General features: G+C 48.6%; 1 protein-coding gene across 1 annotated transcript; it reads right to left on the reverse strand.

Annotated features, from left to right (window-relative positions):
* Positions 1–3,639: 3,639 nt before the first annotated feature.
* Positions 3,640–26,667, reverse strand: RIPK4 (receptor interacting serine/threonine kinase 4). The gene is made up of 8 exons (XM_084264843.1): positions 26,471–26,667; positions 18,577–18,868; positions 10,543–10,691; positions 9,701–9,750; positions 8,440–8,598; positions 7,406–7,512; positions 6,651–6,903; positions 3,640–5,836 (listed from the first exon to the last, which is right to left on the reverse strand). The coding sequence occupies exons 1-8, from the start codon at positions 26,650–26,652 to the stop codon at positions 4,659–4,661; spliced, it is 2,370 nt and encodes a 789-aa protein (XP_084120969.1). The 5' UTR covers positions 26,653–26,667; the 3' UTR covers positions 3,640–4,658.
* Between the last annotated feature and the right edge of the window lie 661 nt (positions 26,668–27,328).

The raw sequence follows: 27,328 nt of genomic DNA on the forward strand, positions 1-27,328 counted from the left end.
ACAACGCGCTGCCCCCGGCCCTGCGTCTTGCTGCCGGCAGCCTGTGACGCTCAGCCAGTGAGCGACCGCAGCGGCCCAGCGTGTTGGGATCTGCCTTCTGCCTCTCCCCTGTTGAAAGGGCTTCCTGTGCTGTTACGCACTGTTTAATCAGCACTCGGTTCGGGTTGTGAATCTCTCCCCTGGCTCTGATCCTCGATAGGGGCATCTGTGTTCAGCACTTTGCCGCAGCCCTCAGGTTAAAAAGTGTTCCAAAAGCAGGGAGAGGGGAGGGAGCTGACCAGTGCCAGTGGCCATCCGTCCACAATACCCAACCGGTGTTGCAAAAGCAGTTGAATGCTTGGTGCAGAGGCCTGGGCACACGTACAGGTGGTTTTGGCCGAAGTACAGGACTAAGCTGCCCTGTGTGAGAGGGGAAGGGAAGGGGGAAGGCAGCAGGGGTAACCCGGGACAGGCTCCCCCTCCTCACAGTGCAGGGATGTCAGGATCTATCTGATCAGCCACTGGGTCCAGGGGCAGCTGGGGAGATAAGGCAGGTCTGCACCCCAGCAGCAGAGCACTGTGGCACCCCAAGTCTTTCCCTGGGTTTTCAGGGTGGCCTGTCAGCTGGCCTGCACCTTACACCACCCAGCCTGGGGTTAAAAGAGCATGGAGAAGAACAGCCTCCCTCCACTACCCTCCCTGCCCCCATCCCTCTGTGCTGAAGGAGACCTTGCAGGGCAGCTCCCCCATGCCTTGTTTTTCTTACAGTGCTGTTGTGCAGAGCCAAGGTGGTGCAAGAGAGGAGGCAGGAATGAAAGGGCTGAGGTTTGCCTCCAGGACTCTTTGCAATCACCCAGCAACTCTTCCCAGCCGCCAGCCACCCCCGAGCATGTTCAAACCACAGGCTTGTTGAGTCCTCTCAAGGCCTGTAGAAACACGGCGCTGCAGAGCCTTGTGCTAAGTAACAGGTAGATAAAGCTCCCCGGTGCTGGGAACAAACTGTTGTGAAGACAGGTAATGCAGCAGGGGCTGTGCTACCCCCCCCCGCCCCCCCCCCCCCCCGGAGGTGGAGTCTGGGATGGAGGAGTGAGGAATGGGGATGGTGTGAGGCACTTTCCCCACTGCTGAGGCTCCTGTGCTGGCACTGGTAGGTGCTGGCAGAAACCCAGGCTACCCTGCCGCAGGTATGCAGGCAGAGACCAGGTTGAAAAAAATCACATCTCAAGATGGAAAGGTGGAGTTTATGACCACTAACACCATCTCACTGTGTTGTTTTTTTCCTCCTTGAGCTGAAATAGGTGAGCACAGTGTGTGCAGACACCCTGCAAGCCACCTCCACCTGATTATGGAGGCGAGCAAGCGGAGCTTATTTTCTACCTCGCAGCCCTTTCTGCTGCCAGGGAGCAGTGAGGCAGGACCTGGAGCAAGGCTCGGCTCAACAGAGCCCTCTGTGCTTTCACACCACCTTCTCAAACCCACTTCCCAAGCATGCGGGGTTTTGTGCACGTTTTAGGGGTTCGCACGAGGGCTGGAGCCGGAGGGGTGAGTGGGCAGAGCCCACAGGTGGGGAGCTGGTTCACACTGATGCTGTGGCTTGCTTCAGGGCGTGAGCTGAAGTCAGGGGAGGTAAACTGATGGAAAGTGGTGTGGGGAGCAGGTTTCCTTCTCAGACTCGGGGCAGCTGAGTTCAACCTGCCAACTCAACTAGGGAAAAGACGTCCAGTGATACCAAGTGTGCACTGATGGTAGGGTATGGGGATTTCTTTTGTCCTTTGGTAGAGGTTTTTGGGGGGTGGGGGGGTGTCTTTTGTAGGTAGCAGCTAAACTTGATATTGCCATTGGGTCATTCGGTGTATTTTTTTTTTGCTTTATTTATTTATTTTTATTTAAAGAAAGTGGCTAATATTGGAATAAGGCAAAGAAATGCCTGTAAGCTTTAGAGTAGCATTCCCACTGGGACTTCAGCAAGTCAGAGCACAGCATACAGCCAAACAGGAAAGCCACCCGAGGGAGACCTTCACAAACCAGTAATTCTTAAGTGCTGCCTTAGCACTAAGTTAGCACCCCTGCTTACCTTTCCTGCCCCTGCTCACAAGGACAAATACCCACTCCAAGACTGGCAGCATGTCAGCATGTCCCTCAGTTGTTTGGGTTTTTTTTTTGGGGGTGGGGGTGGTATTTTTGGGTTCGCCCCCCCTCCTTCCAGCTGTGTTGCCTTCTATGTAATGCATAGCTACTGCCTGTTATTGTGAAAGACTGCGTGGAAAATAGAGACTCATGAGTGTGGCCTCATGTTTAATTAGAAGCTAATGTGCTATTATTATTAGGCACCGAAGGAATTTACTGGCGAAGCAGTGCTTAAGCTGTTTCTAAAGCATTTTATAAGTGTACTTTCCCCTTGCCTACTTGGTATGCAACACCTTTATCAGGAGGCACAAGACGGCTGGTACCTGGTCTTACAGCTCTCTTGCAGTTGGGGCAAGTACTGCTGGAATTGCAGTATCTCAAAGCTCACAGTTCGGAGGACTTTGAAATAAAAGGGTACAGTGTGTGCTTGGCTCACCCAAATGTTTAATCACAGTGGCACAGGACCTGAGAGGCTAAGTGGTCTGTGGTTGAATTTGCTATGAAGAGAGGCTGATTAAGCACAGCTTAATGAAACCTGACAACTTTATTGGTCTCAAAAGAAGTTGAAGGAAGCAGTAAGAAAATTACAGTTTTGTTTGTTTAACAAGAAGTTTCACTGTCAGCACCTTTAGGTGGCTTGCTGTGACTGCCCTGCTCCGGTAAGAGGTATATTGCCTTGTAACCCCTGTGAATTGGCACGAGCGTGGCTTCACCATCTGCTTTGCTAGGCAGGCAGTGAACTCTCCTTAAATTCAAGAAATTGAACTAGGGGAGTTGCACGCAGGTACCTAGAGGTACCTCCTTGGAGCTGGGAGCAGTATCAAAGTGTACCAGGACCTGGCACCCCTCCGCAAGCACCCATCCTCCTTTGGTTATTGCCCTCAGCTACTACTCTCTCCCCTGACAGGAGGAAAGTCTTGACTTTCATGGGTCTAGATTTGCACAGGAACACCTAAAGTCAGATACTGAGATAGCACTGGTGTTTGTATCACTGCTGTTCAGTGTATCATGCACCCACTACCACCAGGTGTGTGCAACAACAGTCTTGAGCAGAAGCACCTTTGCTGTCAGGGGAGGTGAGAGCAAAGCATGATGCTGCTTCTTGCTCTGCGGCATGTGCAGTGGGACCACAGCACCAAGGAGAGGGGAGGTCCCTGTCTGGCCAGGACCCCACCAGTCAATGGGGAAGATGCAAAAGCATTTGACTTGGCTTCAAGGTGGGGAAGAAAAGAAAACTAAACTCCCTGGACAGTCAGAGCATAAGAGGAAAGCATCCCTGTTGTACGCCAACACGATACAGACATCAAGGCTAGGTTATGTGGGGTTTTAGTGTGTAAATTTATTCTGTAAACACCACCTCCGATTCAGTCAAAGCTCCTTACCTTCCACATAAAAGCTAAGGGGAATTTAAAACTGCAGACATCCTTACATGTCAACAGTTTGGGCTTCAACATCATTAAACACAGCGCAGTTGTATGGTGCTCCTGGTCAAGGAGCTTCCAGTTGCTTTAACAACTACAAAATACAGGCAGATACAGAACACAATCTTTTATTAATAACAGATCACATTTGAACTTTGAAAAGAGTGAAAATAAAAGGCGTATTAAAACATACCCACTCTAAGCAATCTATTTTCTTCAGTAGAAAAAAAAAGCATACAACAGGTAGAAATACTATATACACAGTATATCAGTCTAGTAGTTATCAGCCCCTCCAAACATTGTTTCGCGAGTTGGTATAACGGTGTGTTAGAATATACCATCCAGTTACAGTCCAGTATGAATTTTAGCTTTTAACTTTTTCATTTAAGACAAACCATTAAGCACCAAGCTCAGCTTTCTGATCGTTGAACTGGTGGTACTGTATATGAAGGTACCAGTGTAAGTCTTTCACTTCTGCTTATGTATTTTTTGGGGGCCCTGCCTTGTTAATAAGCCTGCCTCATTGATTCTGAGTACATGGAAATCTGTAATCAATTTCTCCATTAAACAGAGCACCTTCTGACACTGAAACATGATTAACTGTATCTTAATCAGCCCTTTCACATTGATTTCAAGCCGATTGTGGTGTTTATTTTACGCTGGAGGCTTTCAGCCTAAAATACATTGCAATAAACCAGGAATCTATGTCTTTTTGCTTTTTTTATTTTAGGAAAATAAAAAAAAAAAAGGAGAATGTTAGTTCTTAAATTAGTTTGGCACATTTAAAAAAAAAAAAAAAAAGCAAGGGGACAACCCACAAGCTGCATCCCTCTCCCATAACATCTGTGGGAGGGGAACGTCAATATACAGGCAGGGCAGGCACACGCAGCGTGCCTGACGTGGACCGCAGCACGCCAGACTCCAGCTCTTCGCCTTCCGCCTGGCCTTAGTCCACGCGTGCTCTGACCCGCCAAACACAAGTAGCTTCTGCTGGTTGCACCTCGGTCCGTCAGTCAGCTGACGCCGCTGAGGAGCGGGGTCACTGCGTGGCTGCAGAAAGCCCCCGCTGAGTCAAGCCCCCGGCAGCCTTCTCACACCAGGTAGAAAAGTAGCCAGTTCTGCCCCTCCTGCTTAGGTCTCACTTAACACCATGGTAACCGAGGCGCTGCTGCTCTGCCGAGCCAGCTGCCGCAGGGTCTGACGCGCAGGTCTCTGCATGTCAGCGTGCGCCCCGTGCTTCAGAAGAACCTCAACTGTTTTTGTGTGCCCTCCTCGTGCAGCCAGGTGAAGAGCTGTCAACCCTTCACTGTCAGAAATGTTGATACTTTCTGAACTGACAAGTTCTTCTACTACTTCAGAGTGCCCATTTTCTGCAGCGAGATGTAACGCGGTCCTGTTTAAAGGGCCTCTGGCTAGAACACTGGCCCTTTCATCTATCAGCAACTTTGTTGTTGCTAGGTGGCCGCTGCGGGATGCCAAGTGCAGAGCGGTGTATCCTTCTGCCGTGGCTGCCTCAATGTCTGCACCGTGTTTAAGGAGCAGCCTGGACGTGCTTGTATGGCCGGTCTCAGCAGCTATGTGGAGAGCAGTCTGCAGGAGCGCGTTCTTTACGTTGACATCAGACTCCAGGTCTATGAGAAGGCGAGCGACGCGGTAGTGTCCTCGTTGAGCAGCCAAGTGTAGCGAGGTCCTTCCATCCACGGTCTGCACGTTCACGTTTGCACCCTGCTGTTTGGCCAGAAGCTTCACGATGGGCAGATGACCTTGCCAGGCAGCATAGTGCAGTGGCACCCAGTCATCCTTTCCTCTGATGTTCACATTAACGCCTCTTCTCAGCAGGATCCGCACAATATTCTCTTGGCCATACTGGCAGGCTATGTGGATGGGGGCTCTGCCTTCAAAATCTACCTCATTTAAGGACGCATTCTTATCAAGCAGCATTTTGGTGCTGAAATCATCCCCGTTTTGGGCAGCAAAGTGAAGAGCAGTCCACTGATCCTCATCTTTGGCATTAACGTTGATTTTCCTAGCCATAATCAGCTCCACAATGCTTTTAACTTTCTTCTCAATGGCTATGTGAAGAGGGGTGGATCCTTTCTTGTTGGTGAGGTTGGGGTTAGCGTTGTACAGGAGGAGCCATTTCACACATTCCTCTTGCCCAGATTCAACGGCCAAGTGCAAAAGACTGGAGTTCCCATCTAAAACAATGTCAACATCTTGAGGCTGGAGGATCTTCATCAGCTTGCTGGTATCTCCAGATAAAATGGCCTCTGTGAGCTTCCTCTTCTGTATGTCGGTAGTACCAATATCTAGATGGAAAAAAGACACCATCACAATTCTGATACCTGTTAAAAGTTATTTGTCCATAGCTACCATAGCAGGTGGTTTCAGCAGGGACTTGACTGCAAGGAAATCTCTCCCCACCCCCTTCCAGCAGTTTCAGAATAATTTAAGGTCAGACTTGGAGCCCCAGTTGCTCTTACTGCATGTCTTGTGAAATGAAGAACAAAGGATGCCGTGGTTGATCTCCCTGCACTAATCATTGTTTGCCTAACTGGAAAACAGATGTATGTTGAGGGGTTTTTTAAGCACTGGCTTGAAAATGGAGGGGGATGGACACAGCAGAGGTGGGGATCTTTACTACAGTGTTCATGGTAGTTGCTCAAAAAATGGCTTGAGTCTTAAAAATTGTTTTTTAAATTTAAAAAAATTTAAAAAAGAAAGGGTGCTCAGACTTGGGCTTCGTATAACTGAAAAGGCTATGGATGCAGCTGAGCTCACTGGACACTGGCTTTAGTCCTGCTTTGAGCAGGACACTGGACTAGGTGACCTCCCTTCCAACCAACCTTTATGTGACTGCATGACTGATTCAGTAGCTGTTTTGATGGGAATCCAGGTTGCTTCTTTTCAAAGGTAAATGAAATTTATTATTTCTTATTAGATTGTGTTTGGGAAATGCCTAATTTTTATTTTTATTTATATATATAATTTTATTGTTCCAAATAACTACATTCAGGAAACAAATTTGTAGTGCTACTCTGTGCTTGATTCCATTGACTCCCATACCCTAGGCCAAACAACTACCAAAAAAGCCCCAGTAACAAAGAAAAACTTGGCCATTACCTGAACTCTCCCTTTCAAAGGAAAGGGAAAGGGAGCCTCTGGATGAAAAAGCTGAATCTACGGATGAAACTCCTGAAAGCCGCTTGTCACTGGAGGCCAGTTTGGACTCAGAAGAGCTGCGGCTGAGATCCTCAGGGCCTTCCATAGTCTGTGAAATTCCCGAATCCAGCTGGGACAACAACTCTGAAAGACTGTAATCCTTAACCGATGGTAGAGCAGGCTCCTGTTTTGGCTGGGGTAATGCAGACATCCCCTTCAAGAGAAGCACACAAGTGGTTTAGAAAGATCAGTAAAGAAAACTGGGCATGAGGCCCTATGGGAAGAAGCTGAAGTGTGTTAGTTTGCAGGGAACCTTTAAGCACTGCTCTTGCTAAATGAAACCTACGACAAAGCTCACCGAAAATCTTCAGGTGCAGGAGAGCAGCTTTCATCAGTACTCACACAGCGACTCCCGCCACGCGGCTCTTCTGTCTACAGCGTTTTTTAAGATCAGTCACATCCACATAGTCCCAGCATTTATTTCCTAACTGTCCTGCTCTTCCTCGACACTTGGACTTGGTCCTGCTCTGAGGTTTTCCTGAGCTGGTACATGCAACTGCTGTCACTTTTGCATTCCAGTCCTTCACCAAGACCCACTTCTACCAGGCAAGAAGGTGATCAAAAGCAGGAGAAAAAGTGGGAAGTTACAGGTCAGAGAGGAACCCATTCCTTGGAAAACCTAGTGCACTTGAACAAGAGGTAGAAAGCAAAAATACCTCAGACTGCTGTTCTGGGGAACTCTTGGTGTCCAGGTCCTGAGTTATCATCTCTTTTGTTTCATCTTCTGGTTTTTCGCAAAGGGCTTCTGTTTCTGAGGTGATTTCTTTAAAGAAAGCAAGAGGGTGGTTTGTTTTGGGTTAAATTTTTTTATTAAAAAAAGGAGACTTTCCTGAGATGCCCCGCTGACTTTCTTCATCATTAGAGCTTAACAGCTTTGAGATGGTGTGGGAGAAAGACTCCCATTTCAGTTGCACCCCATCAGCAGGTGCAAGTGGGCAGCCAAGAAAAGAGAGCACAGGGTAGACTGAACAAATTTTCACATTCAGATCACACTGATCTCATGTGGTGGCTACACGGCGGGACTGTGAAATGAGAACCAGCCTACTGCTGGCAGAATTAGATATGTTTAAAAAAGGATGGGACCCTTCTCTTCCCTTCAGAACCCACGCCTTGTTTGGGCAGGAAGAGAGGAAAGAGGCAAACTTCCCCTGTTAATGCTTTAATGAAGCTACCTGGGGATAGCACTTGCTACATTAGAATTCATACCAGGTGCTTTGGATGAGTTCAAGCCTCTCACCAGAGTTGCCTTTTATTGGCAGAAAAATTGTGGTACAAATTGTCTTGTTATAAGAAAACAACTCAATTTCTCAGCATGCAACAGTAAATTTTAAGAGCCAGGGCCTTCAACGCTGTGGTATGGTGAAAACCCCTCCAACCACAGCTTGGCATGTGCCCAGATAACACACAATCAGAAATGGACACAATTTCTGGCTAAACAGATTCACTGGTGCAGTACAGGTCTTATTTCCGACGTGGTTACGTAACGCTGTCATGGTCAGACTTGTCCCCAGATAATCCCTTCCTCCCCAAATGAATAAGTGGCCTGTATCATTGTCTCCGCCATACAATGTGCTCCATTTATTCTGTCACAGAGGTTCACAGCACTTACCCCAGGGATTAGCAAGAGGCCTGAGCAATAACGTGACTCATAGAAGAATAAATGGGCAGCCAAGTTACGAGGAAATCTTACCTTGAAATGTTGGCCGTTCACCAGGATCATCTTGCCAACATTTTTGCATCAGTTTGATCAAGTTATTACATGAATGAGGTCTGGATTTGGAAACAGCAGGTAGCTCTGGGCGGTGGCCTTTAACTACTTTTACCATAATATGTAAAATGTTGTTTTCCTCTGTAAAGCAAAAGCACACAAGTTAAGATCTCCCAGCAAAAGGAAAGATTTCTCTTTAGTCTAAGAGCATTAACAGCATATTAACAGTGTCTTCATGCATTTTTCTTCTAGAGCACTTTCTTTTATCAACAAGGATCTTAGAATTGATCTTATTCTCCCACAATATATCTGTGCGGGGTCACCTACTTCCCATGTATCAGCAAAAGGCAACTGTCAGTGACTGTGCTCTTTTTCCACATGTAAAAGATACAGAACCACAGGGGAAAAAACCCCCAACAAACGCCAAGCCAACAACAAATCCTCGAACTGTTCGTTGCCACCTCTCTTCAGTTTCCCCCCTCTGCTCTAAGAAAGCCAAACCACAGCTCTTATTTAGCTGGGGTCCCTGAACTTTTCATAAAGGTGAGGGAAGAACACGAATCAAGCAGCACAGCAACTGACTCAGCCGTTGGGCAAAATGGGATCTCTCACTTGGAGAAAATTTAAGAGCAGACTGGAACCTGTTCAAACATGTTCACTATACATAGGCTAGTCATACACACAGGAAAAGTCATAAAGCATAAATAGCTGCCTGTTGATCGGTACATTTACTGTGGGGTGGAGCGAGGCTTATTCTCACAGACAGCTGCATTTTCCTTAAAGGAAAAAAAACAAAACAAAACAAAAAAAAAAAACAAAAGAACAAATCTGCACTGACAATCTACAAATAAACTGCAGAGCCTCTCTGTGCAGAGAAGCTGTTTCTGAAAGCAGCACAGCTGCGGCCCAGTTGGCTTTGCTCTGCGCCCTTCCTCATGGGCCGCAAGCGCGTCAGAAATCTGCGCAGGCCACACGCTGATCTGGATCCAGACAGCAAACCCCAGCAGATGCAAAAAGGTGCGGACAAGGGCCCCCTGCAGCAATACGGGTTCTGCTTCCACAATGTGGGACAAAGGAGGATTTACCATTCATGATCAGAGTTTGAAAGCTTAGAAGCATCTATCATGAAAGGCCATAAGAATTTGGAGGACATGTGTGTAATCTGGGCCTGGCAGCATGCTTGTCAATGGGAGAAAGGAAAAAAAAAACCCCTTCAACGCAACCCACAGTACATCAAACTTACCTGCAAAGGGTTTTTTCTGTGTAAGAACTCCCCAAACCACGATGGAAAAGCTACAAAGAAATTAAAAAAAAATTTAAATTCTAGAAAAGCTTAAAAAAAAAGGCAAAAAAACCCCTTGAAGAATAAATTATTTTCTTAAGTTCTCTTTCCTTGTCCTTCATATTTGCATCTAATTCAGCTGATGAACACAGACACACAGCAAGATACAGCCAAAACAATGGTGTGCAAGTTGAGTGTTTGCAGGGAGGACCCTGAGGCAGCCAGCGTAAAGACTTCCCGGAGGCAAGCATGTTCTTGCTAACATTCACCAGCTACCCCACACCAACACTGACAAAAATCAGAGAGCAGCAAAGCATTACTGTGGATTTTATTTAATTCTTCTACCCTGCAAGATGACTTAAAAGAGATAAAATCCATTTAGAGTATGATGTGTCTTTTAATCTACAGTTATGATTTCCTTTTCCTAATAATCTTACCATGAAGGAACAGCCTAGTGATGAAATCCACTGAAGATGGCTAAGAATTTTGTCACAGACCTGTAAAGTAGGTCAGGATGTACCTTTTGATGGGGAAATTAAAAGTGGGCAGAGTGCCTCCCATGCCAACTGTTAATGAATAATGTTACTTGTAATGATAACACTCGAGACCCAGGATCAGCTGTGAGTTTGTTAAAAGGCCTATAAAGACTTTGCAAAAAGCAAAGCATACGTGACTCCATGCAAGATGATGCTCAAAATAGATTTAGGGGTTTTGTGCTCAATAAGGTTTTATCACCAGGAAAAGGAGAGTCATTTTATAGTGTTACTTGAAACACTTTTAAAGTATTTTCATAGTTAACTGACCTGTACACGTCATGTTTGGTGTCAAAACACCTGTTTTTCTCTTTGATGCGCTCTGGAGGAAGGTATGCAATTGTGCCACACAAGCCATCCATGCTGATGTCATGGGAATGGGACAAGCCATTGCACTTTGCAAGTCCAAAATCAGAAATCTGCAAAAAAAAAAGGAGGAGGAAGAGGGAGAGAGAAGTGCATGCTACCATTAGACTTTGCGGGCATTGACAAAAGATTTTCTGTAAAGAATAATAGATGTAACAGGATGACCCAACAAAATACAGAAATACCAAGCTAAAAAAATCACCTCTGGAAGCATTATGCTGTGGTTGGCTTTTCTTTATGGTTAAGCAAAAAAAAACCCAGCCCAACCCCTCTAAAAAACACCAAAAACTAAGCAGCTTCTTTGCAAGCAGCAGCATGCCAGCCCATTACACAGCAAACACGAGTCAGACAATTTATTGTAATTTAGAACTGGTCAAATTTAGCTAGCGACACCTTAATGTAATTATTGGTCCTACGTAACCTCACATTGTATGTTATATTTAGGTGCTCTGAGCACCTGTTTCCAGACTGTGAGCTCTGCAGTGAGCGCCAAAGAATTGCTTCTTCACGTATCGCTGTTACGCTAGCCATGCCAACAAGGGCTGGACCCAACACCAGAGGCACACAGCATTTAAATAAATAAATAAATAAATAAATAAAAATACTACTACATAAAGAAAAAATTATTAATAGTAATTTTAAAAAAACCTTCAAAAAAACCCAAACCAGCACACACATCTAAATCCCACACAGGGAATTCTTTCTAGCAGCTAGGAGATACGGCAAGTAGGCACAGTGACGCAGTGAGCACAGCTGAAATGGACAAGTGACAGCAAGTTTATAGAAAGGAAAACACACCTCCACTTTAATTTGAAGTGTCAAGCAAATACGTGTTCATTTGCTCTCAAAGGCATACCAATCATCGAGCAAACAGATAGGCAAGGAATTTCCTTTGTTTTACTTATTTCCCACTGGTCAAAAATGTCTGTTACGCTGAGTAGAAATGTGAAGAGAAGTCAAGGCTTTTTGGACCACTCTGCTGACTGATTCTCATCTACATGTAGATAAGATTTCCTCCTCACACACAACCACCACCCCCTACAATAGACTTATACATTCTTTTTATCTAATAAATACTCGGGGTATTAAGTGACTCATTCCCCCAGCACCCTTTTGATCTTCACAGCTTCTCCTTTGAGAAAGTTCTTCCTCAAAACAACAAGCATAATTAAAAAAAAAGCTTTTCTTTTTTTTTTTTTAAAGTAGGCTCCAACTTTACACTTTCAGAAGCTTCTCCCTAAAGATACCACAAAGCTAGTAGTAACACGCATCCATTACTGGAAAGGGAGAAAACTGCTGCCAGCTTCAGCCTCCTGGGCTATGCAGCCATCACTCGTCAAATGCTAGGAATCTCCCTTTGCCATAAAACGTACAGAGCAACCCACAGAGCTTGAGGAGGAACTTCTCCCAGGGACAAGGAGATCAATAGAGGCATTCTTGGGACCTGTAGAAGCACTGTATCCTTGCACACAGATATATCTAACCTGGTGTCCATCTTAAATCTGTAATGTGGGAATCACAGAGTGGTTTGTGTTGGAAGGGATCTCAAAGCCCATCTAGTTCCAATCCCCTGCCATGGGCAGGGACACTCTTCACCAGACCAGCCTGCCCAGCCTTGAACAATGCCGGGGAGTTCAAGAATGTTTGAGTTCATTTGGAAATGACTTGAGAAGAAAAGAAGGGGGTAAAAGAAAAAAAAAAAGCAAAGTCATCTGGAGGAACAGTATCTCATGCCTGTAAGGCTACAGCTACACTTCAAGGGGGATTGCTAGCCTCCTCAGCAAGACAAGGGCTGGAGTCCAGGAAAGCAACAAGGAGTCAAGAAATCTGGGTTCACAAGCCATCTAGCCCAGGAAAGAGCTGAATCGACCGCCCCAGGAAGTGCTGCAGGAGTTTGGGGTGCTTAGTGTTCCACGGGAGAACAAAAGCACAACCCCAACATCACACAAGCCCGTGGTGTCACGTTAATAAACGAACCGACTGTTGCAAGCCTGAACAGATCCGACTTGGCGGAGCCCTGCTCTCCTTTGATTAACGTGATGCAGAGGCTTGTATACACCTCAAGAAACCCATACGGCATGCAGGCGTAATTAAAAGTCATACACCTTCCTCTTTGTCTAAACAATACCGGGTTTCCTACATTGTAAGTTAAGAAAAAAGATGAAATACAAAGAGCAGAGTGACACACCTGCACTAAGAGCCACCAGCGATGTTGCGTGAATCTCAGGCTAGGGGCTAGGAGGGGAGGCAAAGCACACTAGATAGGAAAGGTCCCAGTCCCAATCCGAGCCTACAAACAAAGAAGGAACCACAGTACGTGCTATAGCCCCGCTCCCCCTAGGCCAGCAAGGCCTCTGCCTTGTGAACCTGTCCTAACCTACTGTGAAGGACTAGGCTTTGTACCGACTAATAGGAACTTCATCCAGGGAGCAGAGCTTCAATCGTATCAAATTCCACAGAAAGCACTGGAAAGTGAAGGACTCTTATCTTCCAGGCCGGGACAAGAGAGTAAGACTCTGCAGACAGCTTTTGTGGCTTTTACTAGTTCCTTTAGGGTAAATTTTCCACACTGCGCGGGGTACTTAGTCATGCAGCGCCTTTTAACATCAGTGGGAACTGTGCAGTGGGTGGAAGACACAGCCATTTAACTTGCCTACTTTGCCTTTAAATTGCTTGCCAGGCACCTAGTGCTGCAACACAAGGCACCCTTGCTGGTGAAGGCAGCGAAAGTGGAGCACCCCTCCCACCCCACTTCTTCCTCCGCACCCCCGCTAGCCCTTGCAGCCCACCCGGGGATCTGCCCTGCCCCACAATCCGACAGAACCCGTAATCTCCCTCCTCGCATCAGTGATTTCAGGTGGATCCCATCACGCTTCAAAAGCACACCTAACATCAGCGGAGTTAAGAGGAGACACGGAGGCGACAGGCTGCTTTATGCAAAACGCGCGGTGAAGAGGTAGGAAGAAGAGGAAAAAAAAAACCCAAACAAAACCCCACATCGGGCCAAGCCCACGCAGACGGTGGGGTTGTTCATGTTCAGGCAGCTCTGCTCGGCCTCTGCTCTCTACAGCTCTGCGTGAGAAGGAACACGTGAGCAGCAAGCGGGGAAGGGAGCTGTGCGTGTTTCCCTGCCCACTTCCCAGCAACACTGGCTTTACTGGGAGAGTGGATGCGTTTTAGATTGAGCATGCTACGTGCACAGGCCCTTCTCCACCCCTGGCATCTGCGGGTGCTTCCATTCTAGTCTGTAAAAACAACAAACCACTCACAGAGTTTTAGCTGCTGGAGCAAAGTTATTTTTCTTGAGAGCTTTTGGTGGGGTTTTTTGGGATGTTTTTTTCTTTGGGGGGTGTGGTGGGCTTGCTTTTTGGGTTTTGTTTGCTTGAAAAACGGTAGATGAGCTCTCAGAACTCACTGGTTGCTAAGTCAGCTGTTCCCAAACACGCCAGGGATCTACCTCCCAGGAACAAAACCAGTGCTTGGGAAGGGCTTTCACTTGTGGCTCCTGAGCGGCCAACCTGAAGGGCGCACAGAGCTTCTGATGCTACAGGTCCTTTTTCTGCAAGTAAGACCCAAGAACCCACTGCAATGGACTCAGGGACAGAGTTCACCTAAAAGGTATTCTTCATGGAATGGGTAACAAAGTCATCAGATTAATTTTTAATCGCTGCTGGCATATCCAATATTTGTCTCTGTCCAAAGTCTCTGTGCTTGGATATTGAGTATGCCACCACATTTGTCTACAGTTTTTTCGGTGTTTGGGGTGGTTTTTCTGGGAGTAGGAGGGGCGGGGGAGAGGCTGGTTGTTTCAGTTTTGCTCTTTAAGAAATGCCAGAAGTTTTTAAGAGGCTTACATGGGTCACATATTTGGACTACTAAAAATTAGGAATAAAAATTAATTCCAAGCATAAACATAGCCAGCATCTGCACTTCAACCACATGTCTTTACTTCAATGTTTATGAAGACACTACAGTTAGCTGATAGGCAAAGTCTCTCTGAAACAGGCTGTATTTCCATCCTTTTCTAACCTGCCCTGAAATTTTACCTCCTCAAAACCTCTTGCAAGTGTGACATTTGTAACGCCCTTTTCAGAAGCCTCAGAAACCAAAGCCATGGTCAGACATTCATTTTAATCCATCACAAATCTGCATTACCATAACAGGGAGGGTCTTGTTCCCTCCCCTGTGCCACCACAATTAGATCAATTAGAGAATTGATCAAGGTGGAAACCAGCTTTGATGGTTGGGGATTAAAGAGCCAAGAAACAAGAGCCCTACATGGAAACCTTGATCATGAGGGGTGGGAAACAGGGAGAAAGGACACACAAACCAACAAAGCCTCTTTGCATTTCTAATAACAGAAGAGTATTTGCAGCTGATAAAACAAAAAAACACCCCAACAAACCTAAACCCACAAAACCAAAAAAACAACCACCAAAACTGGCTTCATTAACTAATCAGCCTGGCTAATGAAGAGAGAATTCCTTGCCAGCCTGGCCTCTGGGTATTACTTTGACCTACAGTTAACGACCATTAAGAAGGTACTGTTAACGACGTTAAGAAGCTTTCTGATAAATCTACTGCCCGACCAGGTTTCTCCCACGTCCGTGCTCAGAAATTTTGCAGCCCTTCCTTCAGCTGAAGCAAATAAAGGTGCAGACCACAGAAGCAACATGCATCTGCAGTTCGCAGGACCATCAGCCCAGCAGCAAGCTTCACTCTTCACACTGGTTTAAATTGGAGCACTTGGGAGGCGGAGAAGAAAAGCAGCTACAGCGAGTGTCAAGCAACGCACAGCTGAGACCAGCTCACCCTGCTTCAAGTTCTTTAAAAGCAAAATCTGGGTGATGACAACTAGCTGGTGGGATTTGTGTGCCCACACCCACGTATGTGTGTGGATAGACATACATGTGACAAGATGAGGAGCTGCAAAAAAACCCCAGGCTGAATAGTAAGAGAAACAAGAATTTACAAATAATCCTTCTGCCCAAAAGTATCAAGTTGCAAGTTGGCTTCATTTTAAATACCTGAACAAAAAGTAACACTCTTAACCATGAGATACTGAAGATAAAAAACCCTGGGAAGCAGGGAGTGGAGAGCACGCGGGCGCAGTAGCTGGCAAGGAGTTAGGGTATGAGATTACTGCACTGGGGGGAACAGGAGGGGGCAGACGGGACACGAGATGACTGTGTTGTCCTACCCAGGGCCCCAGAGATCATATCAGAGCAGGGAAGAAGGAAAGTAGCAGCCTGTGAGGGCAGCGCTGGAACGTGGCATTGCTTCCCCAGGGAGCTCAGAGGAGACATCCAGAATGTGTACAGAGGGCAGAAGAGCCTAAGAATGAGCTCCTAACAAGTGGTCCACTTAAGCAAAAACTTGGTGTTTGACAGCCTGTACATACATGGAAGACTGGAGCAGGGAGGGTCTTGCTGGTACAAATAGAAGTGGATGACATTTGGGAGGAGGGAAGGCAGGCTGATCCCTGCTCGCAAAGCCTGTCAGGGTATGGAATTATCTTTCCAAGGAAACCATAGTGCTTAAGGCAACCAAGATGGAACGGGACGTATTGGGGAAGGGAGCTCCCAGGCTGAGGCTCCTGTCAGGACCGATCTCCACTGCCACTCACAGGGGAGGAGGCAGGCACACATCCATCCATTCTCCAAAAAACAGCAAAGCCTCGCTTCACGTTGTACGTTTTATAGACCTGTATTTTAAATCACCAAGGAATCCCTTGGAAAAAGTTACTATCTGTCTGTCTGCATCCCTGCTCAGTGCTCAGGCTTGTCCCATCCTCCTAATTATCCTCCCGAGAGCAGAATTCAGCACACACTTATGTAACGCGCTGGAGACGGCTTTATGCTCTGGAAGCACCCACTTGATGATAAGTTCTGTACAGCAGCACTGTGTTAGTCATCATCCTCTCTTGGGGCTTTTACAGTAAGTGTTGTGCTCGTAAAAGGAGAAGGGTGTGTTTCCATTTAACTAGCAATACGGCACAGATGCATTTCTAACGTGCTCGGCTGGAAGACCGTCTGTTTCCTGGCTCAAGGGCAAGCAGTTTATAGAAGTCCTCCCTACCTCCAAACTCTTCTTTTGCAGTCTGCAACTTCTCTTCATTCACCCTACGAATCTTATTAGGGACAGGTCACCTACTAAATGAATGCCAACATTTAAAAAGGAAAGACACTTTGATCGTCAGCTCCATTAGCCTCCCAGCAAGAAAATGCACATTAAATCAAGCTGCAGGGTCTGAAATTTAATTATAAGTTTCACATCTCACAAAAAGAAGGTTTGGGGCCACATCTTTAGAGCGAAGGCGCCTCACAGAATACGCACATCTCTTGCTTTGCATATAGGTGCGTATGTCTACTTTGCTGCTTGGAAGGGTTTCCAAGATGCCTGCAGATGTAGGAGACTGCTGGCTGGAAAAAGGTTTGCAGTAGAGCATTCGTTTCTGAACGGAATGGAAAGGGTCTGAAACCCTTCCTGCGTTTCATACACTGAGCAAGTGGCAACAGCTCAGGGATGCCAACAATGACCTCATCAGAGGCTTTTTTCGCACTTTGCCCCCTTGTATTACATCACTGCCCAATATAGGCTACAGTAGGCAGAATATCAGACAGCATTTCAACCTCGGGAAACGGTGAGAAAAATACAGCCTTCGTACCTTGGCTCATGGGTGAGTCAAGAACTAGGAATTTAAGGAGTTATGCAAGCAAGCACAAACTTCAGGTAAATAAACACTTCGCAAAGGCCTCTCGGCACCAGCGCGTGAGAAAATGCTTTCAGCAGTTCAGATACTGACGTTCGGGTCATAACACCACGGACCACCTCTCCTTTCTTAGAAAGAAAGAAAGAAAGAAAAATGTCCCTCCAAGAAGCAGGCCACCAGGAGGCCTAGTAAAAAAAGCTGAGGCTCTCACAGGTGTGACTGTGAGGCTCACGCTTCTGATGGCTCCAACCCTTTTGTGACATCAGGAGGGATGCTTTCATTTCATGAAAATAGCGTTTTTAGAATAGCACAGGCCAAAGCCATTTGGCCACTTTGAGTGGCACAGGAAAACGGAGAGCAGGTAGATGACAGCCCTGATTAAAACCTATGCTTACTTGCACTCAGTTATATCAGCCAACCGGCATGATTAATCCTCCACTCCTAAGGTGAAGAGTTTGGCCACTGATTTGGGAACAGTCAGGAAAAAGGATATGTATTTCAGCCTCTTTATTCTCCGCAGCAAAGGGTCAGAGAGCAAGCACAACCTCCTTAGTCCAGCTGTCAAAACAGAACCTCCAACAGAGAAGGCCAACAAGTTTTGCTAGCTGACTCTGGAAACGGATAATGAAAAGAATTTCATGCTGATACAGCCACACAAATTTCCTTAAGTGATCTCTGGTATGCATAAGCAGTCAGGACAGAGATTCTTCTTCACTGTATGTGCTCTGAGCAAATGAAAGAAGAAAACGAGTTGCCTCCAGGAAGGCTTCTCTGGACTCCAGCTGTAAATGAGATTTGGGTAGTTGGTGGAGTGTGAAGAGCCAGAAGGACCTAGCCAGAACAAGGTTCCCTCTTGGGAGCCGTGGAATCGGCAATTTAGAGGTTCACACTGCTTTTCTCTCCCTGTTCTCATCTGCTACGTGACTTTACTGCAAAGAGATTTATAGCAGGACCCTTGAGGTCTCAAAACAAGTGTTCACTACACTAGCACCCTCCTAAAATCTTGGGTGAATTTGCATGAGCTCTCTAACTCTACTTCTAGTTATGTACCAAAATGATGCACAAATCAGGTAGCCAAGTCTGAGGACCAGAGTGGCTGGGTTGCTGAGCATTTTTTTTTAACTCAAAAGGAATGCTGCTGGTTTCTCTCAGGCCTTTGAGTTTGGCAGGAGCCATGCAGGAATATCCAACAGTGAGTCTCTGGCACAGTGTGCCCAGTTGCATACCTTGACATGGTAATGGGCATCCAGCAGGATGTTTGCAGGCTTGAGGTCCAGGTGGAGCAGCGGAGGGGACATGCAGTGCAGGAAGTTCATCCCCACAGCTGTCTCGTGAATGATGCGGAAGCGCAATTCCCAGGGCAGAGGTTCTGAAGCCAGGAGCTTTTCCAGAGACCCCGTTTCCATGTATTCCATGACCAAGCCAACAGGCTCTTTACAGATGCCGTAAACAGGAAGGATGTAGCGAAACTTTGCCATTTCCATCTTCCTGGCTTCTTCCAGTAACTCCATGCGCTCCCTGCGTAGAAGAGAGCAGATGGTGAAGGATGGAGTAGCCGTTTCTCCCCCTCTGCCCCCCAAAAACATGCACAAATCATTTCTTATGAAGCCGAACACCGCATTTCGCGATCATCGCTTGGCCGAGCGGCGCTGCATGGCATCAGTCGGCACCCCAGGCATACATCCACATTTACTAACTTTGCTTTATGCTTCCAATGGTAGGCAGCTCCCAGCTGCTGAACCGCGGGCGAGTCGTGCGCTTCCAGCAGCGCGAACATCCCGAGCGCAGAGCCCGGCTTTGATGTTTATGCTGCGCTGTTCAGAACGAGGACGACACATGTAGCGCCCAGATTTACTGCCGCTGTAACTCCTTGGGCTAAAGTCATTAACTTTTTTGTGAGTCATACGGCTGCATTAATCAGGAGAGAGCACGGACAGCATTGCCTCAGCAGCTCTGCCGGCACACAGACCCAGGTCTTGCGAAGGGGATCCCTGGAACCCACCATTTAGGGGAGAAAACAGGCTGCTGGAGGTAGGGGGATGCAGCAAGAGCCTCCTTGTCCTCAAACCCCGGATTTGGGAACTCCAGTGCTACTCTCACTCATCTCCAGCGGATGCTGAAAACTCCCGGCACACCATTTTCGGTGATGTAACAGGCCCAGTGCTGGCACATGTAATGAGCACCCCTGGGTTGTTTACGGGTCACTTTAGCCTGACCCCGCGGAGCACAAAGCGTTACTCAGTCCAAACTGCAGCCTCCCAGGTCAAGACCCTTAATTGCCATGCCCTCCTTCTGCACCTCACACACTGCCAGCCTGCCCGGAGTCAAGTTCAAAAGAGGAAACAAGGGTCTTCTCCCCAGGCTGACTGCATCTCCAAAAGAGGAGCCACAGCTGATGGGTGAAAAACAGACCTTTGGCCTGTCAAAAGCTACATTATTAGTGATGACAGGCAGCTCTGGGACACGAGTACTGATGCATCACCGCTGCTGCCAATCACTGGTTCCCGAAAGAGGACACTGGGAGGTCAGCTAGGTAATATTTCCTGAGAGGACCCTCTCCTATTACATGACAGCTTGTGTAATGTACCCAAGGCGTGCACAGTATTTGATGGAGAATAGTACCTGAAGCAATAGGACAAAGTTTTAACACACACCCCTGGCAAACAGAGCCCTACTGTAAAATAAAAATTAAAAAACCCCATTGTGTGGACACGGGCAGACATTGGGGTTTATACATAAAGTGCAGCGTGCACGTTCACGGCAGCCACAACAACTGATGGAAGACGGTGGTACCCTCTGCAAGGCTGAAAGTTCTGTCTCCCGGCTCCTCCACCAGTCCCCAACAGCTCTGGAAAACACCCCGGGACTGATCCTGACCCAGTCACAGTTTGTGCCCCATGTCATGCGCAAACACTGCCAGCTCCCATCACTATCAAGTCAAACAATTATTTATATTTTAGTATTTTAAAACCCAACACCAGCTAGAAGCAGCCTCCATCTCTAAGTGCTCCTACACGGGAACGAACTCAAGAGCCATCACCCAGCCCTTAGTCCCCACGTCTGGACGCTCCGGTGACCCCATCCCCTTCCCCTCTGCCTCCCCTACTGTGGGAAGCGCAGCGGTGATGCTCCCCAGATGCAGCTGGGAAGGAAGGCGGTCTGCTGCCTGCTCGGCACCAGCTGCGGCAGCCTGCGGTAACCCGACGCAGACGCAGTTAGCCTCTCACGCAAGGGGCAAGCCTGGCCTGGCAAGAAGCAGCAGGCTTATTTCAGAGGCAAGATGAGGCTGAAAAGCTGTCTGAGAGGGATGCACACACTGGGAGGGGAAAAAAAAAAAGAAAAGAAAAAAGATAAGGGGAATCTTTTCTCTCTATTAACCACGCTGGCTCCTGCTGCTCCCTACAGCAACTTTCTTGTGAAATAATTGCCTTTGTAGACAAGTACCCAGTTTGCTCTTTGGCACGCTGGAAGGGAGCGCCTATGAATAACACAACCAACTCCTTGCCCCCAAGCCACATGCATAGCCAGCATAATTCACCAGGCTTCGGCGGGCTGAGCGCTGGAGTCAGGGATGTAAAATACCTGTCTGAGCCCTCCAAGGCAAGGCAAGAACACAGCAACAGCCAAAGCCTAAGAAGAACCACTAGACTCCCGGGGATGAAGTTCCTGAGCTAACAGCCGTCTGAGAGAGCATCAGGAAAATCACAGGCATCAGCTTCTCGAAATGGGGCGTTTTCCCCAAGGAAGAGTTTCCAGTTTCCACAAAATGGAAAAAAGCTCCCTTGCTGCTTGGACCAGACCCGGTGAGTTGAGTGAAATAACTGACTAATTAACAGGCAAGGGCCCTTTATCTAATTTGTCTGTTGAAATAAAACCCCCATACAATAATTGCCACATTTAGCATCTTCCCGTACCCAGATTGGTTCAAAACCAAATCATCCGGTGATCTGGTACAGGCAGGGATAACATGCTAGCTTTCAAATACAGTCACCCATCACCTTCAGAGAACAGGAGAAGAAAAAAGACAAAAGAAAGAGAGAGCACCTAAAACACAACTCTGTCATTAGAGTGCACTTGCATTAATCCTATTAACACAAGCGGCTCATTAAAGCAAGATGCCCTCCCCGTCAGGCAAAGATGAAAGGTCTTTCCCTTTCCTTTTCCCTCAGCCAAGGCGCTGCTGGCACTCGGCACCATCGCCGCAACACACCACTGCTGCCACAAAGGATGGTCCCCTTCAAGTCCACATTTAACAGATGAAAGAATGGGGTGGAGGGGTGGGGGTTCTTGCTGCTCGGTTACTGGGAGCTCTTAGAAATTATTCCAAGAAACACTTCCCTCCAGAGCGGAGGAGAAAGAAAAGCTCCTCATGAGGTTCCTTAGTCAGGAGGCATGGGACCAGCCTCAGCTATAACAGAGTTTCTCACTGAACACCTACACCGTTGGAGAGTGGGAGTTCTCTTCCCTAAGCACCCCGTCTCCATTCTCCTCCCGCTCTGGTACTATATCCTAACACTCTGGTAGTAAAAATTTGAAGAAAGAAAAAGCTTGCACACAGGACAGCTGAAGCTACATAAATCCCGGGGCGCTACATGCTCCCCTGTGACAGCATTAGTGGCCAGGGGAACACCCATCAGGAGGTCTCGCACTGGGGTCAGGGCCAAGCCCCGTCTCTGTCAGAGAAGCAGTCCACGACGGATCAGCCATTTTCAAAGCAATCAGAAGTATCACATGAAGGGGGGGACCTCTGGCAGCCCCAGAACTCCTGTCTGCTTCTGCTCAGAGCCAGACCCCAACAGAGGGAGCTGCATTCCTGGGATTCGACACGGGATTTACTCCTGCCCACTCCCCAAGGCCCAACCCTTGTACCACAAACCCGGCCACAAGAACAGCCAGAATTACGACTCTGTCTGCATTTGCATGCGTGTCCAATCTTTATGCCCTAAAGATAACGCAGTGCTGTAAAAGCACAGCTTTAAACTCCCCAGACAGTCTGTCCTTGCAGTTTTATATTCCCTCACCACTACCAGCACATTTCCCAAATGAAGTTGGAGGCAGTGCAGTTAAAATTGCTCCCGAGGAGCTCAAAAAGCCCTGAAAACCTGTAATGGGGTCGTTTGTGAGAACCATCTCCAGACACAGGGCAGCCAGGCTTCTCCAGGCCCAGAGGAGACAGAGATCCAGCCCCTCACAGCCACGCTGGTCTGTGGTGGGCAGTACAGGTTACCTCTTGGCAAGCTGCTGGTGGTAAGTACGGGGCCCATGAGATCACACCCCCCCTGATTAATTTATTATTTTTTTTCCTCAGGTACTCTTTAATCTGCATCGTGGTAGATGTTTAAGAGAGTACAGTGACCTCTGCTCTGCAGATCTTTAATGATCTTCTCACTGCCAATCCTCAGAGAAGAATGTGAACTAGAGAAGAAAAATCACTGCATAGTCAGGGCAGAACATGTTTAGGGGAAAAAAAGAGGAAGAGGAAGAAAATAATCCCTTCTTCTGGGATAACACAGATTTTAGCCCTGCTAACAGATTTCTTTATAGCCCTGGCACTCAAGGATAAATGGTTCACCCAGACAGCTGGGCTAAGCCCTACTCTTTAAGGAGCACAAGGTGAGTATTAAGTTCTACCTACACATCTAGAGACCACCAGAACAGAAATTCATTCACCTTCATTGCCTGAACAGATGCAGCATCTGCTAGCAGCAAGCTATTTCTAAAACCTCCTAAATTTGTAAGCCCTACATGTAGGGCTTTGCTCATCATTTCCCCCTCCCCAGCTCCACCCCCAGTGAAGAAGGCAGACCTGTCCACCCTGTAGCCAACCGCACCGGCTAACACCTCCAGTGAGGAACCCTCTCTGGGAACCGTTACGCTGTTCATACTCATTACAGTCTGCATGTTTACGTTGGGCAGCTATAGGAAATCCATAAAGCTCTCTGAGCTCACCACCCCCTTCCTCCAGACTGTCCTTCCATTCCGGCCAACACAGGTAAAGAGAAGACAGTTGGTATGCTCTCCCCTGCAAGTCCTGGGGGAGAGGACCGTCCTCCAGCCTTTCTGGGTCTCACACACACACCCTCCTTTCTTCAGGCTTACGCTGGACCTCCCCATGCTGAGAGCATCTTGAGTCGCAGGCAGGAAACGCGATCTCAGGAGACAGCAAGCGGGAGCAAATCAGGTGTTAGGAATGGAATTTGGCTTGGTCACCTGTGAGGGCTTGGGCTTACAGGTAAAAACCACTTCTGGCTGTACATTCAGTTTTTTGCCTGCTTGAGGCCGCTCGGCTTCACGCTGTGATAATTGCCAAGGGAATTACTCCAGATCTCTCTCTGTCTGCAGAAGCACAGCAAGCGAGACTACAGAGCACCGCCGCCACCCAGCCCTTACAACCCGGGTTTTAATGTGGTACCAAACAAATAAATAAGAAAAAGCCTCTGTGCTTTTCCGTTAATATCTCCAACACCACCAGCAACTCTTCCAACTCTGCCGCTTCACAGGGTTCCAAGAAATGGCTAGTGAAGTTCATCTCCTGGATTAACAATCTAATTGCACAGGCTTGTATCAACCTGCGAACTAAAGAGGTAGTGGTTTATTTTGTCTGGGCCCCCCACCCCACGCTGCCATTTGAATGGGCACAGCTTGCTTAGAAAAGTTTCAGGGGAAAAGTCTTTTTGGGAGGGGGAAGGTGGCATTACCAGCTCCTGAAAGGGCTTCCGTAGAGCAGCCTAGGAACCAAAGGAGAAGCATACACAAATCGAGCTTAGTTTTGCTTTGCAGAAAGGAGCAGCTGATTCCAAGACCAGGGACACACCAATTCTTCATTAGTGCTCCCCTTAAGCGTCTGAAGCACAAACTCTGCTGTAGAACAAACACAGCAGCACTGCAGGGACTGGTTTGTTAAAATTAAGTAGAAGCTACAGGAGCCCCACACCCTTAAATTTCCCAAACTCTTGAGGCATTTCTGTTTACTGCACTGCACACCCAGAGGGTCTCTAGTCTCTGCACGCCTTGGAACCACAGCAGGACAGGTGGCTCTGCTGCACATGGACCATATTCACATAGAGGTTCAGTAGCAACTCTCAGATTTAATTGTGCCTGTTAAAATCAGCGACAGCATGTTTTGTCTCAGGCTGAAAATTAGCTTTTGAGTAAATTTCTAGATGCATTCAACAAACGAAACACTATAACAGATGCTCTAGTGTTGCTTTAAGTGATGTTTAATCATCAAATCTGAAATCTACTTGGAAGTTTTAAGGGTAGGAAGGTTTGCAGGTTAACCCAATGGAACACCCCTGCAACTCTGAGGTCTTTCCCGTTTCAGTCACAGGCAGCACAGTTACCCTACGCGCGAATTAAACTCTCCCCTAGTTAAAAAAAGGCCATGATATCTCCCGTACAGTACTCTAAAAGCCGTGCCTACAGCAATCCAGATAACAGGCGAGGTGCCCCACTACCCCAGTAATCTTGTAGAAGACGGGCTTAGAGATCTTTTCAATCTCGGGCCAGCTTTTCATCCCTCCTCCTGTAGGATCCACAATGAGGGAAGCCTTTATTGCCCAAACCAACCCACATCTCAAAAAATGAACTGTAAAATCAGCTCATGTGTTGGCAGAGATCCCAGAGACCAAGACGGAGCCAGAAAATCTCCATGAACAGAAGTGGGCCATATACTTGCATATTCTTGTCCGCTGCACAGATGTTGTGCTGCCAGGAAATCACTACCATTCCTCAAAACATATGGATGTTCCTAAAGATGCGTCTGGCAGCCTTCCCCTCCTAGGAGGGGAGAGGACAGCCCCACTCGATAGGTCCTCATCACACACAGACTGTGTGAGCAGGGGGTAGCTGACTGTCCTCCACCATGGGCCACAACCAGCCACAGAGGGCAAGTGAGCTGGAGGGGTTCTCACCGTGTGGTATCTTTACCCGCAATACAATACAGCTCCACGCCGGCGTACCCAGTGAGGACTGAACCTGAGCAAACACAGGGAGAGGCGCTGGCCCTGAACTGAAGCTGGAGAATGCATTTCCCAGCACGTCCCCTTTCAGCACCCACTCCTGCCAGACAGCACACCCGCAGGTCCAGCACGCACTCCCCAATTGCTGTCCACACCGAGCCCACCGCTCATCCCACCAGGAAGTCACAACTAACGCATCAGCACATGCACGCTAAGGGGCTGGCTTTTTGCAAGGTAGGGAGATGACCGGAGTGAGACACTGTCGGCCTGAGAAACCCCCAGACCCCACTCAGTATTCCCACTCCTGCATTTCCCATTTGGGGCTGCCTTCGGTGACCCTGGGAGCTGCAGCAGGCACTTTAGGCACAAGCCACTACATGCACGACCGGGGCAGGGCAAAATGCTTTCCGAATGGCTCCGAGGGAATACGCAAGACCGACACTGCAGCCGCGCGGCGGCTCTTTCCAAGCCCGCTGCGTGTGGCCGAGCGACACGGCTTGTCCTTTGAGGGAGGCCAGCCCCATTATGTACGGTAGAACTAAAGGTGTTGGTCCAGACTTTGCTTAAGTGTGACAAAGGCCACGCTTGCCTGGGGAATATTTAATTGCACGGGTGTCCTTGCTGCGGGTAGTCAGATCTTCGTACCCGTTGCTGTTGGTAAACAGGGCTGCAGCTGCGGCGTGGCCGCTGGGTTGGCGTGAGGCTGGCTTGGGTTGGTTTGCTTTTTATTAAATACGCTCCCAAGATGTGTTAGCTCCGGGCTCTGTCACTTGGTTTGCTTCTCAAAAGGAAGGCACAGCAGTGGCAGGGCAAGCAATATTATCATCATGTTAGTTCTCCAGAGCTTTTGAGTCGCTGCCAAGTGCGGTTACCTACACTCGTGTGCCTCTGTGCAGGGTGAGCCAAGAAGAAAGAAGGGACAAAACCCCACCAAACCCGACAAAACAATCCCTAAGCTCCCAGGAGCTGGGCAGGGTGGCGGAGTGGGAGCCCTGGGTGGCTCCATGCCTACCCGCCTGCGTGGATGCAGAACAGCCGCGGGGCCACCGCGGGCTCTGAGGCGCCCGGCGAGGGTCGGTGCTGGGGGAAGAGACTCTTCCCGCACCCCCCCGTCTCCCCCCCCCTTCCCCGCTCCCTCCCGTCCCCCCCGAGCCCTTACTTCTCATCCACATGCAGGCTGGGCGAACACTTGATGGCGAGCCAGGTCTTCCAGTGGAGGTGACGCACCTTATACACCTGCCCGAACCCCCCTGAGCCGATTTTTTCCCAGCTCCCGAACTCGTTCTCCTCGAAAGTCTTCAGCAGCCCCATGGACCACGGGGAGCCGCTCTCCCGCGCCATGCTCGCTTCTCGGACGCAGCCCGCCCGGCACCGCGGTGCCCAGCGCCGCCACCGCTGCCGTCACCGCCCGCCCAGGTGAGTCAGGTGTGCCGAGGTGGCGTCATTTCCTGGGCCGGGCCCGCTTCGCCTCCCCTCCTTCCCCGCCCAGACCGTGGCCCCGGGGAGCCGAGCGCTACGAGTGCTGGCGGGAGGAGGTTGTGCCCCGGCCCCGCCGCCGGTACCCGGGTGCCGCTTCCAGCTGGGGTCCGCAGCGCCTTCCTCGGCCCCTCCGAGGCGTCCGGGATGTCCCCGCAGCCGGGCCAGCGCTCGGGGCCAAGGCCCGGGCTTCCCCCGACGCCCGTGAAGGGCGGTGTCCGTCCCGCCCCGGGTGGGCTCCCTCCCGCAGCCCGGCCGCGGGGTGCAGCACTCGTGCCCAAAGCTCCCGGGCAAAAGCAAAGGGGCAGGACGGGAGCGCTGCGCTCGCTGTTGAGCAGTGACAGTTCAGCTAATAAGTAAAGGGGACGGAATCAGCAGGCACTACCCTGCTCTGGGAACCCGATGGGGGCTGCGTCCCTCAGGCAAAGCAGGGCAAAGCCTTTGTCTATATGCCCTGCTCGGGTCCGAGGGGCTCGGGACAGCCTCTCCGGGTGATGGAGACCAGAGTCTGCCCAAGCATGCTCTGAAACAACACTTATTT

This window comes from Gallinula chloropus (genome assembly GCF_964237585.1).
Source record: "Gallinula chloropus genome assembly, chromosome: 1".
Taxonomy (NCBI): Eukaryota; Metazoa; Chordata; class Aves; order Gruiformes; family Rallidae; genus Gallinula; species Gallinula chloropus.